This window comes from Bicyclus anynana, chromosome 2, assembly GCF_947172395.1.
Source record: "Bicyclus anynana chromosome 2, ilBicAnyn1.1, whole genome shotgun sequence".
In the NCBI taxonomy this organism is placed as follows: domain Eukaryota; kingdom Metazoa; phylum Arthropoda; class Insecta; order Lepidoptera; family Nymphalidae; genus Bicyclus; species Bicyclus anynana.
This window is the reverse complement of record NC_069084.1, coordinates 2,015,945-2,030,994: the sequence shown is the minus strand read 5'-3', so window position 1 is coordinate 2,030,994 and position 15,050 is coordinate 2,015,945. Positions and strand designations below refer to the sequence as shown.

At 33.6% G+C, this 15,050-nt stretch overlaps 1 protein-coding gene across 2 annotated transcripts in view; it reads left to right on the top strand.

The window, feature by feature from the left end:
• Positions 1 to 15,050, top strand: part of LOC112043743 (uncharacterized) — a 31,981-nt gene that overhangs the window by 13,397 nt on the left and 3,534 nt on the right. Inside the window, exons 1-3 of one of the 2 annotated variants that reach the window (XM_024079295.2) lie at positions 854 to 1,159; positions 8,911 to 9,037; positions 10,639 to 10,710. In XM_024079295.2, coding sequence (XP_023935063.2) covers positions 9,006 to 9,037; positions 10,639 to 10,710 — 104 coding nt within the window. In that variant the 5' untranslated portion in view covers positions 854 to 1,159; positions 8,911 to 9,005. Of the gene's footprint in view, positions 1 to 853; positions 1,160 to 8,910; positions 9,038 to 10,638; positions 10,711 to 15,050 lie in introns of those variants that run through there. The other variant, XM_024079296.2, reaches the window with a different exon arrangement.

Here is a 15,050-nt window from a genome sequence, read left to right as displayed (position 1 = left end):
CACTTATATTAAGAGAAAAAAAAATTGAATTGTATCCAAATTTAGAACACACACATTGTTTTAAAAGGCATTGTACGCATTTTTTTGGCAAACCAATTAAGCAGGTATTTTATCTACGTCATTAAAAAAACTTGATCCCAATGTGGGTACGTCACAGCTGGTGAGATATTTATGAGTGCAAGTGATAAGGGAACAGCGAATTAATTCAATGTGGATTATCAAAAGTAGTAAATTAGTCCAAATAACAGATTATATATTTTTTATTTATAGATAAATAAAAAAAAAAGATAGGCACCTAATAAAGTTTTTTCGTCTGGTCGTGGAGGGAAGATCGCTACTAGTCGCTACTACCGTATACAGTGTGAGACAAAAAATGCCATATACATACTTCACAGCAATGTATGTTAATAATGCAAAACTCTCAAACTTTAAGTTTTCTCAAGCAAAACTCGATAGAACGTTGATGGAGGAAAAACTGCACACACCTTTATAATTTCACAATCGCGCCGTCTTACTTTTGCTATTATTATTCTTTCAGCAGCAAATCTGTGTAGGTTTTCTTATCTATACGTCTAGTCAATTTGATCAAAGACAATTATGAGATCCTTGGAATTTTTAGAATAGTAAAAAAAAACTTTATTTAATAAATAGGCAAATAGGAAACATTACGGTTCCTCATATAAATACAGATATATTTTAAAACTACTTTTACATACTAACTAGTTTTATTAAAAGCGGTTTAAAACCGTAAAAGTATACGCTATTTTCTATGTACTCGGACCATTCCGATAGTGATTCCTGAATGAATCACACGGCCACTACACTCGAGTCTCGAGTCACGTTTACGTTCAACAGTTTCACTACAACCGAGCGAACAAACGCCCGGTCGCCCGCCGACCCGCAAATAACCACAAATTTATACAAATATAAAAAAAATATTCACTTCACATAGTTGTCTTGACTTGATTAAATGATTAATGCCATTAAAGTTATAGATCAAAGTGATGGTATAAACAAAATCATAGTTATTAGTTGTTGTGAAGAAAGTGTTTAAGAAGAAAGTTCAATTGAAATAGTAAATGGTATTTTTGTTTAGTGAGTTCTTGATTTGAAGATCTGGACTGTGTTTGTGAATTTGAAAGTATTTCCTGGTTTATAGGTAATTATATTTTAAATCCTTTAATAGTTTAAAGATGCAAAGTTTATAACTTTGTAGAGAGTTATTTCTGAATTTATTGGACCTATTGGACCTATTTTGAAAATTCTTTTAGCATTAGAAATCCAAGTTATTTGTAGTGTCCTAAGCTATATTTTATTCCCGAATATTTACGAATGTCTGTCAAAATGCATGGATATTAATATTAATGTAATGTCGTTGGCATTAGAAGCAGCCTTAATAAAAGGTAAAGTAGCCAAAGAAACACCACAGCTAGTGATTAGTTAGATAAGCACATGGAATACTGTTAATCCTATATTATAACAGGAACGGGGCCATGGTATCATGGTACATTAGATTTTTTTTACAATTTTTCTACTAGCCATATTTTTACATAGGTACCAAAAAGCTTTAAAAAGCCTTTATTCAATTTGATTAATTCATTTGATTGTACTTATTTACCTACAACTGGAACATTACTAACTTTTTGCTATGAGTTAGTCAACGAAATCTGATAAAACAGATTTATAATATCACACAAAAACAGTGAATCATTAAGATTCCATTTAATCAATATAATGTTTATTTTCCTTATAAAACAGCCTATGATTTATAAATCCGTTTTTATATATTTATCAGGTAAAAAAAACAAGATTAGGAGGATAATCTTTATTTTAACTATGGTGATTCTTATTACTATCTAAATCTATATCTATATTTGTGCCTTTGTAGGGTGTAATCTCTGGACCTACAGAACAAATTTTGAATATTCTTGTAGCAATAGAAAGGCACGATATTTGTGTGTGTTATATACCCGTATTCCTACGAGAACTGCATGGGTGAATCATGGGACGTCTGCTAGTTCTTCAATATATTCATAGTGCTGTTTTTATGTTTGTAGGAAGATACACATTTTAATATGTTTTTAAAAACTCTTTTATGTCTGTCTGTGTTGGTCCAATTATTTGATTATTTAGTAGTGTAAACAACGGCGCTTGACTACAATCAATACAATCAATGGAAAGCAGTGATGAGGTCTAGGATTGAACGTACTTGCCTAGAACATGCCTAAATGTATTCGTACGTGTCAGAAAACACAGACGCCGGAAGAGCATTCCACATCTTAGCAGTTCTTATTAGGAACGTTGACGCAAAACTTAATATTTCAATCACGGAACCAAACGAACTAAATGTACAAACAACGTACACCATAATTGTAAACTGATCTCTGGGTAAAACAGTTAACATGCCAAAACAAATTGAAGAACATCATTAACTGTAATTAAAATTCAGAAGATATGAATAGGTGAATTAAAAATCCTTAAATTCCCGGCCAACGACCATATTATTATCAAAAGGTTTTCATAAAGGTAAATGCCACGGCCGGTCGTTGCGTATTCTGATTGATATGTCATCTTGATAATGTACTGTTGAAAATTTATCATCTCGAACCTGAGTACCTACTTGTAAAATTGTGATAGGGAAAGGAACCTTAACTTTTTTTTTACAAGCGCACGTCCGTGTGTTCGTCTGCGAAGAATTTGATGTAAGCTATTTTGTTTTAAGGAGTAGGTAATATCAACTACACAATCATGTTTTTGTTATAATATCTCCAAGGCATAAGTCAGCGTTTGCGATAAAGCTTCGGTGACTTGACTTTTTCCGACACTTCCTATAATATATAATTAATGTCATATTTTAATCAATTTACACAAAGCATTGATTGGGAATTTGTGCATCGACTCTGATGACGATCCGAATCAGTTTAGGATTTCTGAGGTTCTTTCAGATTCGGACGATTCGACACGGGGAAGTGTGCGAACTTTCATGAGATTTCATATACAAACTTCGTTTCGTTCGACGCGTATATTGGATACCGATGTATAATGACGTAACCAGCCAATGACGTTGCTGCTATCCGATGATAGCAGCAACGTCATTGGCTGGTTAATGCGAGCAGGCAGGAATTGTCTCTCTAAGAAAGACTCATGTGAATCTCGTGCCTCGACATTATCATAACAATATACGAAAATTGTAATTGTAGGCCGTGATAGCCCAGTGGATATGACCTCTGCCTCTGATTCCGGAGGGTGTGGGTTCGAATCCGGTCCGGGGCATGCAGTTGCTTTTCAGTTGTGTGCATTTTTAAGAAATTAAATATCACGTGTCTCAATCGGTGAAGGTAAACATCGTGAGGAAACCTGCATACCAGAGAATTATCTTAATTCTCTGCGTGTGTGAAGTCTGCCAATCCGCATTGGGCCAGCGTGGTGGACTATTGGCCTTACCCCTCTCATTCTGAGAGGAGACGAGCTCAGCAGTGAGCCGAATATGGGTTGATGACGACGATACAAAAATTTCTTGCGTCAGATCTCAAAGAACAAAACGAACATTATAGGTACTCGTAGATGTATGTTTTCAGTAAAAAAGACAAATTTCTTTTTATCTGTTTTGTGTAGGTAATTGATAGTCGACGTTAATAATGTCCTTTCTCCCTGGACTCAATTATGATTGTAGTCTACGGGCGTACGTTAATTAGTAGTTATACAATAAATATGTAAATGTTTATTACGTATTTTTTCCTACAACGTCCAAATTCCGTGCATTAGTATTACTTCTAGCGTATTTAGCGTCAGTAGTTTGGCGTGAAAAGGCGGAAAATAACATTATCAGAAGGAAAATGGTTAATAGCGGGATACAGCAATTTGTGCCTACGGGTAAATTGTGGTTAGATTATTCTCTAATAGTTTTGGTAATTTAAAAATTTCATAATAATTCTACTAATTGGGTTTGCGTCATTTATATTTCTGAATATTATAACGTAAGCATCAGAATCTAAATTTACTTTTTTTAATTAATTTAGTATTACATAATTTTTCAGTAGGTACCTACTACAACCTTCAAAGTCAAACAGTTGGCAGTCCAAACTGCCTTTCTTATGGTAGGAGTATTTGCTGATATCTACACTTATCTAGGTCTACCTATTCTATTCTATCTATTATTATAATAAAACTGGTCAAATTCTATACATTAATTCGCAATAAGAGATTTAATTATACCAGTTTCAAGAATTTGTTCATAAATCATAGTTTATTCATATCATAATCTATCTCTTTCATTGCGATGGGAAGTAAGAGATGGGACTGGGACGACTCCGCAGCTATTGGTCGATATTTTGTCTATTCTCTTCACTTGGCCGCACGCAGGTATGTCTGGCTATTCAAATACAGTTGAACTTTTTCCGAAAAGGAATTTTATTTTCACATTAGTTTTTTGTAACAAAGAAAATAACTAAATCTTGACAAGATTAGTCTTGTCTTTTCTTGTGTAGTAATATTATCTTCCCCAACTTCACAAGAACCAGTTGCGCCGCTATTGGTTGACATTTGTCTGTTTCTCATCATGAGATGTGTCGTTGATCCCATGTTAGGCCTACTGATGGGACAAAAAGAAAAAGAGAATAGTAATTTAATTAACTAAACTCGAGACAAATAGCAAGAAATCCTTTGTCACTGACTCTTAAGAGTCATCTTTGTGGTTAGGGCAAAGGTCGTTGGTTTTTCAAGACCATCCTGAACTAATCAATCAATAAACATTACCAAGAAAGTTCATATTTTATTTTATCGGTGACGTGTTCCAAATGATTATTGTTTCATGATGAAATATAATGCAATGAAGTGAAATGCAAATAGCTTAAATTTGGCTTTTAAAGTAAACATACTTTTTAACCGACTTCCAAAAAGGAGGAGGTTCTACGTTCGGCTGTATGTATGTTTTTATTTTATTTTTATGTTTATTTTAAACATGTTTTTATTTACATTTGACAATTAAGGAACAATAGAGAAAATAGTTCAAATAAGCTTAAAACTGCACTGGGGCCTGTTTGATATGCAGGTTTTTTGCCGTGTGGTCCTGGGTTCAATCCCCGGCTGGGCCGATTGAGGTTTTCTTAATTTGTCCAGACTGACTGGTTACCACCATAGTTACTAAAGTCCACTAGTTACCGACAAAGACGTACCGCCAAGCGATTTAGCGTTCCGGTACGATGTCGTGTAGAAACCAAATGGGGTGTGGATTTTCATCCCCCTCCTAACAAGTTAGCCCGCTTCCATGTTAGATTGCATCATCACTTACCAGCAGGTGAGATTGTAGTCAAGGGCTAATTTGTAAAAAAAATTAAAAAAAGTGATAAAAGCTATATAGGTTTAAATACTTTAACTGTTATAGAAAGGTCTTATGTGCTTTGAATACGTGCGTGTTTGTGGAGACTTGCACTGTAAAAACCTAAGGATTCATCTGTATGATAATAAAATGTGTCAGGTCGCTCTGGAATTTTGGTCTGTAATTTCAAGTTTATCTGCCCAGGGTCCAGGGTCTCCTTATAGAAGAGGTAATATGGAGCTCAGACCCACCACTCTGTTTCAATGATAGGTAAGGTTATAAAGAGGTCAGTAACAGATGAACTGACTAACTTTCGCAATTTTAGTTTAAACTTGGGTGGATATGGATAGTTTTTAACTGTTTCTACGCGGCACTGTACCGGAACGCTATACCAGACGCGATGAAAGCAAAAACTCGGTGACCTTAACCGCTACATTGACTCTTGAAGTACGAAATATCTTCTTTGTGATTGACTAGCCGACGCCAGCTATTTCCTTCGCAAGAAAAATATCGATGCATTCGATCTTAATACAACGCCTTAAGGTTGTTGCGAACTAGCAGACGCCGCGCGGTTTCACCCTCGTGGTTCCCGTTCCCGTAGGAATACTGCTTCAAAAACATAATTATTATTGACAGATCACATTATCAAGTTATCGATCGGATCTGTCATTCCCATACATTTTGCTAGTTTTCGAAGCGTTAGCGTTTGTAGAACAGACGTGCCACTTGGTTATAGACCCTGGACCTATGAAATGGAAATTAAATCGGTTTGTGACTTGTAAGCTAAAGTCTTCACTCATCATTCTTTACTTAAGCGAAAACTCTATGACAATTAATCGAATAAATAGTTTGACAGAGAAACAGAGGCGGTCAACGCTATTGTATTGGCAAGTTCGTTCGTAACACTTTCGAGGATCCGCGAGGGCCGGGGGGGCGTGTAGCGATGAATGAAAAACCCACCACTCATGCACCTCACTTCCCTTCACGCACGATTTCTCACCCGCGCAGTCTTCCCCCCGTCGCCCGCTTATCATGGGAGTGTCACTGTACACTGACAAGCCTACAGTTTTAACTGTACAGTCAGTTAAATCGTTCGTATGTAGTGTCCGTCAGTTTTAACTGTAGGTACAGTTTTTTCTAATGCTTTTGAAATTTCGATTACAGAATACTATATTTAGAACTGCGTAGTTAAAACTGAAGGTATGTAGCAAAATGATTATTCAAGTTATAAAGTCGTCTAGTGATTTAAAACCCACCGACCAGGTTGCGTCCACGTAATTATTTAATAATCCGCAATTACAGTTATCTCGTTGTGTATAACAACTGACTATCCGGCGTGCTTCACAATATTTCAAATTTTTCCTCATTTGTTTGTCCTTGAACAAAATATATTGATATACTAATCAATTTCTTATGATTGAACGCGAGTACAAGTTTAATAATACATTTTAATAGTTTTAAACAAGTAATCTATACATAAGAAAAAACTTTCTTATTAAATTAATTACTCTTTTACGTACGAAAGTTCTTCTTATAATTATATTTCCATAAGTAAAACTAAATTATCTTTATTTATTTATAACAACTTAAACATTTTAGATGTTGTTAACAAGCTAAAGTTAAAAATAAAGAACTTTAATTGAAGAATTTACTTACGTATACCTATTTGAATTTTGTATGAATTTTGAATTTTATTAATAAACCGTGTTTTGTAATGTAATGTAATGTGGTTATGTATTTTTTATTGAGTACAAAATTATTTGTTGTTGTAAGCACGTAAATATTTAAATTTAAATTGCAAGAATATAATTTTAAAAAATTAAATTACCTACACTCAATATCGTAGGTAATTTAATAACAATAATGTAATTAGTGTTATTATACTAAAATAGGGTATTTAATTTTACGTCAGATAATATTTTCAAATCAAGAAGATCAAACTTCATTTACATAACTACTAGTAGGTAAATATATAACGTACTGGTCCATAATATAATCAATTGAATTAATATGTATTTTAATTTAAACATTTTCTTTCATAATTTACTAAGCAATAAATAAATATACTTTAGTCAGTCCATGGTCAGCGAAAAGCTTCGACCAGCACTTGAAGAGGCTTTCGTTTGAATGTTGGTAGAAGGTAGACCCTTGAGACGGCGCGTATTGTGAGGATGTTCCTCACTCTGGAGTCTTGACCGCCGGTTGCTTGGGTACTCAAATGTCCCGCAACGGGAGGGCAGATTTTTAATAGTTTTGAGTTAGATATAATTTGTAAAAAATGTTGTTTAGAAAAAAAAATAAAGAAAAGAATATACTTTTGTCATATTATGCAGAGGTGAAACATATTTATGTTTTTTACAACAAATATGATATTTTGATAGCAATGTTACTGACCTTGTCAGTCCACTAGAGCCTAGTAACGAATCATGACGAAGGTCACCAAAACCACACGTTTTTCTATACTTAGTCGTAGCATATACCAACGGACTGCGGTTGAGACTATTTCACTTTATGGAGTTCCGGTATATGATTTGGTTCCATATACAAATAGAGCATAAAAACCTCGGAATTCTTGTAAAAAGGCTTTGGGTTTGGCCATGGATCATTGTATAATTATATATTAGCAACAAACTTGGAAATTAATTTTTATTTTAACGTAGATAAACCTATCACGTTTTAAATATTCGTAAACAGTTCTTAGAGAAAAGAGGCTCATAGGATATAGAATAAGGAACAACAACTGTAAAATAAAATTGTGCTAAACTATCAACAAAACAATTCTGCTAAATTTAATCAATTTTATCCAAATTCAAACTTTTTTATGATAACCAAGTAAGATAGTAATCCTGTTCTTTTAAGAAAAGAAACAGAGTCATATAAATGTAGTTGCAATTTTAGATCCTCTTATTAATGATAATTAAAATTATAAAAACATTACAATATACTTAAATGAATTAAAAATTATTCTTAATTAATTAAAATACATAACATGTGGCATATTAGCGCCGATAAATTTTTTAATTGATACAATTTGCTCGCCAGGAAGCTTTTTATATTGTTACCTTGCGGGAACAATAGCCAATCAGCGACCGATTGTATGGTAATGTAACCTTACGATTGGCCCGGTTTGTTTATAGGCGACGAGATGAAGGGTATCATGATACTAAAGCCATTGTTATATATAATAATAGCATATTTTTAAAACAAGTAATGTACAAAATTAACTACTTTGTTGGTCCATTGGTTGGCTTTAAGGCTTGAGATCACGAGGTCCTGGATTCGAGCCCTGGTTCGGGCCATGAGTGTTTTTATTCCAAGATTTTCTCAGTAAACATTATGGTGGTCGTGTACAACTCTGAGTCTTGGAGAGCAAGTCAAAACTTTGGGGTGACCACTCCATGACCTTCGGCTCATTATTATCATTACCTTGGATTTTATATTTTTAATCGTTATTATCTAAAACTCCATAAAATTCAGGTCATAAAAGGGTTGAGTTTTTCCTCCCTGGTCATAACAATGTGAACTTGAATGATGATATTGATTTACCATGTTTTAATTTTATAATATCTGAATATATTTAATTTTTTTTTCAGGTACACCATCTGAAGAAGGCGATGTGAAGATTGAAAGAAAAAAATTCCGAACCAATATTTAACGTTTGTCGCGAGCGCTATGTGAAGATAACATCATGTTGCTGAACCTTTGCAAATCATGTCAATAGTAAGTACTTCTTCATTAACATCATCATCATCATCATCATCATCATCATCATCATCATCATCATCATCATCATTAACATTAAGTAACAGCCAATTGACGTCCACTGGTGACAATAGGCCTCTTGCATGGACTTCTAAACACCACAGTCTCGAACTTTCAGCATCCAGCGGTTTCCTGAAACCCACTAATTTTCCTCGGTCCATTTGGTGGGGGGGTCGACCAACACTGCTTTCCAGTGGAGGGTCGCCAATCCAGCATCTATTATTACTCTATTGTTGTTCTATACTTAATTTTGTATAGTAGGTAATTATTTATGAGGTTAACGACCGACGAGCGTGACTGAATAGTCAATGTATTATGAAGTATAATATAGTCAAGTTTCGGAGCATGTTTTATCAGGAAAACCAATGGTATATTCGGTCCACTATTATTTAACAAGATATAAGTTTATAGCGATCTATTCAAATTCTATAAAAATGTCTATTAAAACACTCAAGTAAGATTATAATTTTACTATCTTTTACGGTTATTCCGTGAGCCTGTCAACTTGATCTTCGTTGTGAGGTTCCTAGTTCCAACACGATAAAGTCAAAAGCGTCAAGATAAGAAGACAGCGTTCGGTTACAAAATGGAAAAATTTGGAAACTGATTCTATGAGTCGACATTACTGCATATAAGGTCACAAATGCACTAGCACTAATAAAAGTAATATTATTACTAAACGATGGTCTTATTTGTCTAACAGTAGTACGAGTAGATGACGCTTGCTCTTTTCCGGGATTAAAAGTAGCCTATATGTTTGCCTCAATAGCTCAACGATAAACAGACCGGACGCTACATCAAGAGGTCTGTGTTCAATCTCCACCGCTGGATTATTATCGTACCCACTCCTGACACAGTCTTTTCCTACTAGTTAGAGGGAATGGGAAGCCTAAATGAATACCACGTGCCACTAAATGATTTCAAATTTCGTTAAATAAGTGTTTTTATAGAAATACAACATTTTTGGACACAACTAACTATCGGTATCGTTGCAAATATACTGTATGCACTGTAAGTTTATATTAGTTAACGTTCATCATCATCGTTATCAACATTGAGTTGTCTGACGAGCCAAAGATAGACAGCTGATAGGAGATTCACATTCTTGTCTAAAAAGGTGTATGTAGAGCAGTGCGTGACGCAAGACCTATCCTTGATTTCTGGTATTAGTGTCTAAGTAGTAACAAGCACTTTTTTATTACGTTTACTGTACACGCCAGCATACTTGCTATGTCTGGTGTATGATCTCGAACGCTGAAGGGGTCGCTAGAAGAAAACACTTGGGATGGAGAGACTTCTTTATTCTTTTCTTCTTAGTGAAAGCACTGAGTCACAGGGGTCTTTTAGTGTTTATGTTTTTCACAGTCCCGAACATTTACAGTCTAATAATTCCAATGTGGGCTCATATTACTATTTCCTCAGAAATATTGAGCTCAATCTGGGCTGATAGTACATAAAAATTTTCATCACCATTATGTTTATCAATGATCATGTTTATTCTGTAATAATAAATCAAGGTTTATAATCAAAACATTAATCATCCAATATTTTCCTTCCAGCTGCCTGGAGAGCCTGTACTGGTCATGCTGCGAGGAGAGGTTTTGTTTTGACAAAAAGATCGCCACTTACACGTGAGTATTGATTTCTACCTACTCTGTGCTTCTTTGCTTCGGTCGCATTGTGGAAACACTCCACTACGGTTGCCTAGATTGCAGCTTTGGTTAGATTTGCACTCTAATATACAACATCTAGTAAAATAAACGGTTCAATCCAACCTTCATCTCGTAGTAGTTTGTTTTTGCATGGGCAAAGTAGTTTCTTAACTTTCTCGGGATTTCACTAGTTTGTTTCATATTCCTTCATTTCTTCATTATGAGTTAACCGTTGATCTTCAATGTCACATCCATTAATTATAAAAGAAGTTTAGAGCACAAGTTTATTTACTTTCATTTATTTTCAAACGAAAGAATTTTTTATAAGAAATCACAAACAATTTTTCTCTTCTATTTCCAAAAGTAGGTAGTTGATTGATTCTTTCATCATCATCAGCATCCTCATGACCATCATCAACAGCTAATAGACGTCCACTGCTGGACATAGGCCTCTTGCATGGACTTCCATGCACAACGGTTTCGAGTCGCCAGCATCCTATGGCTCCCTGCTCCTGCATCCGGCTCAATTAACATCAGCAACAATCAGAGTCAAAAACAGTTCAATGGGCCAATTCCCATTAAACTATTTTTGAAACTGATTGAAATGCCAACAAGCAGGGATGAGAACCCAAATTTAAATCATGAATAAATACTAAAGTACGATTAAACTTAGATACTGCTAGTATAATAGTATGTCATTTATATTTTAATCTTGCAGGAATCACGACAATTACGATGACTTTAGTAAAGTAAACAGCGTGTGTATGTTATCTCGTGTTATTATTAATCCACGCTATCATACAAGATTTATCATGTCGTTGAGTGTGTTCACTTATCACTTATCACACAATCGATATAGCAGATCGCAAATACCAAGGTCACTTTCGAGCCACTTCACTTCACTTTGTAGACTTGTCACTTTAAAATTAAACGTTGATATTGTAAATAGTTTTAGTGTCAAAATGAATCATCACTTGGAAATGTATTACATAATAGACCTTTATAGAACTGCTTTAAATTTCTAGTCCATTTTTGATGCGTAACCTAAAAGAAGTTTAACAATGCGGTTTCTACTCCTGCATAAGTAAAAATTAATAGTTTGACTCGCAAAGACAATTTTTCTGAGCTAATCATAGCACATAATAGAATTAGAATTTAGAAATCTTTCCAAAGAGTAGAGTAAGTAGATTTAATATAGATAATATAGCGTCCAAACAATACATATTATATGTATACTCGTATAATAACGAATACAATTAACATATTATTTGTATAAAATTCAGTCATTAATATCGCATTAAAAAGGCATGTTTTAAGTTTGACGTATCTGTTTGTGTACCTATTTGTCTATTTATAGCTTCGTAACTTCTTAATCTAAACGAACAGACCGATTGTGATCGAGATGGTTCTTAGCTATGTACGATTAAGATCCGATAAGCCGATTCGAAAATATCGGCGTTATTATTTTATATTATTATTTTAGTGCTAGTCTTCTGTCTCTCCTCCTCCAGAAGCCTTCTCCTCCTCCAGAATGAGAGGGGTCAGGTCAATAGTCCACAACGCTGGCCCAATGTGGATTGGCAGAGTTCACACACGTAGAGAATTCAAAAAAATCTCAGGCATGCAAGTTTCCTCACGATGTTTTTCAGGTCATTCCAAAATTTTTGTCAAAAGACCAATTATTGTCAACAAAGCCAAACCAATTAATTATTATCGGCACATATAAAAACAAAAAACGTGAGCTGCATAATGTAAATCCCCGTGAACACGATTAAAAAATCTTAGTTACATTCAAGGAAAATTATAAATCGTATAATCATATAAATTACAGAGCTGTGTTCAAACAACAATAAAATATAAATCTTCGCAAATTACGTTTTGTTTTCATTAGCAAATAGGTAAATAACATAATAGTATTAAATAGGTATTAATAAAAAAGTTTAATTAATTATTTTTAATTAATTAAACTTTTATTTCAGAGATTAATTCAGAGCGACTTAGAAAGGTCGTCACTTGTAATATTGTTTCATTATTCACGTAAAAGTATTTAATGCTGAACATTAATTAAAAAGAGGTGGGAATTTGACATTTAAAGGGGCTAAATTGCAAGTACTCTCACTTGTCCGATTTTTATAATCAATTTAGTTAACTCAGTCTCAGTCAGTTTTAGATGTTGTATACACTTAAAATACACTTCACATACTCACCTATAGTCGCGTATTTTGTATAGACAATTAATAAATAACGTTTTTCTAATTGTAATTTTTTTAACATGGCCGTGACATACCATAAAATCCTCTGAGCCCTTGAATTTGATACCCATATTGCAATATTCTAAAAAAAAATCACCTCTATAGCGTCTAACGGTTTTTTTTCAAATTCACTTATCTAAGAACTCTAGAAGAAAAAAATAACGATATCTTAATTATGTAAATCCGTTCAGCGGTTTGGAAGTTAAGAGGTAATAAAGAATATTACATAATTAATACATACATACAAAATACGCGTGACATACAAACATAACCCTTCTTGCAGTCGGGTAAAAAAGAAAAGAAGTGCGTAATTTTAGTGGTAGTTTTTGAGATTATTGATTGAGAGATTATGGTATCCAATAAATACTATATTAAAGTAGGTAATACTAAGTTAGTAGAACTATTACTATTCCTTACAGATACCTTACAGGGGACCATTAAGATAAGAGAAGCTTAGTGACTGAGTTGAAAGGCTAATAATAGTATTGGTGTAAATATTTGGTCTGCGCTAGGTTATTGTTTCCTATCATTGTTTATAATATCTTGATATTTACAAGTTGCATAGAAGATATTGTCAGGATTATATACCACTTGACTATCTTGTTATTTTGTTTGTATTAATTAGAAAGTAAGACCGAGGTCTATACAATGTCATCATTATCAATTTTGCTATTAATAGCACATCATTTAGTGAGTTAGATAACACACGTTGACTAGATACTTTGAACCAAGAAGTAGAGTTAGTAATTTTACGAAACCATAAAAATAAAGTAAATATTGTAAATATTGTAACGAATGATGATTTTTACACTTATAATAAGTCAAGTATTTTCAAATATGCTTATTAACTGGGTTTATTTTAAATTCAATTTGAAATCGTCAAGATGTGTATTTAGTAGAAAATAGGTTAACATACCTATTTTCCCTCGTTTTACCTATATGTATATAGAAAAAGATTGTTATTAATAAAACTGCCTTAGAATGTGTTCATTAAGAAAACAGTTTTAACCATGAAAATAACTCTTCTAACAATCTTTATAAGAATTAACGAATTTTGAACAACCGATTTTGTTCCATAAAACTACTTCTCATCAAAAAATTTGATTTGTTTGATTGTTGATTGTTAATTTAACAAGGGTTTATAAAAAGAAAGAAAAATAGAAGAAAGAAGGCAGAAAGAAATTAAATTTATTTAAATAAATTCATATTTAAATGTATATATGAATAAATATTAATATAGAAGGCAGTAATTCTTAAGAAGATCCTAATAAATACAGGAAGAAATTTTTTCAAGTACGGATATTTTTATATTTTGTACATAAACAAAATTTAATGAACACGTATTTTTTCTTTTTTTTTTTAACTCAACAATAACAAAGTTATCGTTAGCTAAAGTTTAAACATTTAAACAGAATTTGAGGGTCACCCTATCGCTGTACTAAGTAATAGCACAGTAATAGGCAACTACAAAATCAGCTGGTAGGTACTAGGTTAGCGAGCGCCCGCGCCGAGGGCCGTTGACCTTTCTACGTTTATTTTTGTACCTATTATTTTTTATAATAATTAAAGGTCGTCACTTTTGAGTTGAGTATCGATTTTCCCTTCATACTTTATTGGGCTTAGGACCATCAATAATGCGTAGTAATAATAAAAATTATAAACTTTCGATTGGAATAATGAAATACAAATGATGATTATTATTACGCAAACTTTTGCATTAAAGGATGATTCGACTTAAATGCGCAAGCGACGGCAGATTGTCTGTCACTGGTCGCCCATCGGCAATTCGGCAGGCGTCCTCAGGGATTTTTCGATCCCCTCACCCCTGCCACCCCCGTCAGCCGAAGCCGAAGCGATATGACTACTGCCGGTATTTCTTTGTCGGCGTCTTACAAAGTGCCGCCAGCAGTTGCGCAGTTTGTTTGGGAATGTGTCCATTATTTTGTTATTTCTGAGACATAAATTGAAAAAAAAAATTACATAAAATGTATCGAACTGTTTGTAGATTTATGTTCTATTAATGATACAGAACCACGAAAAAAAATGTCCGCACTAAAGTCCGAATCA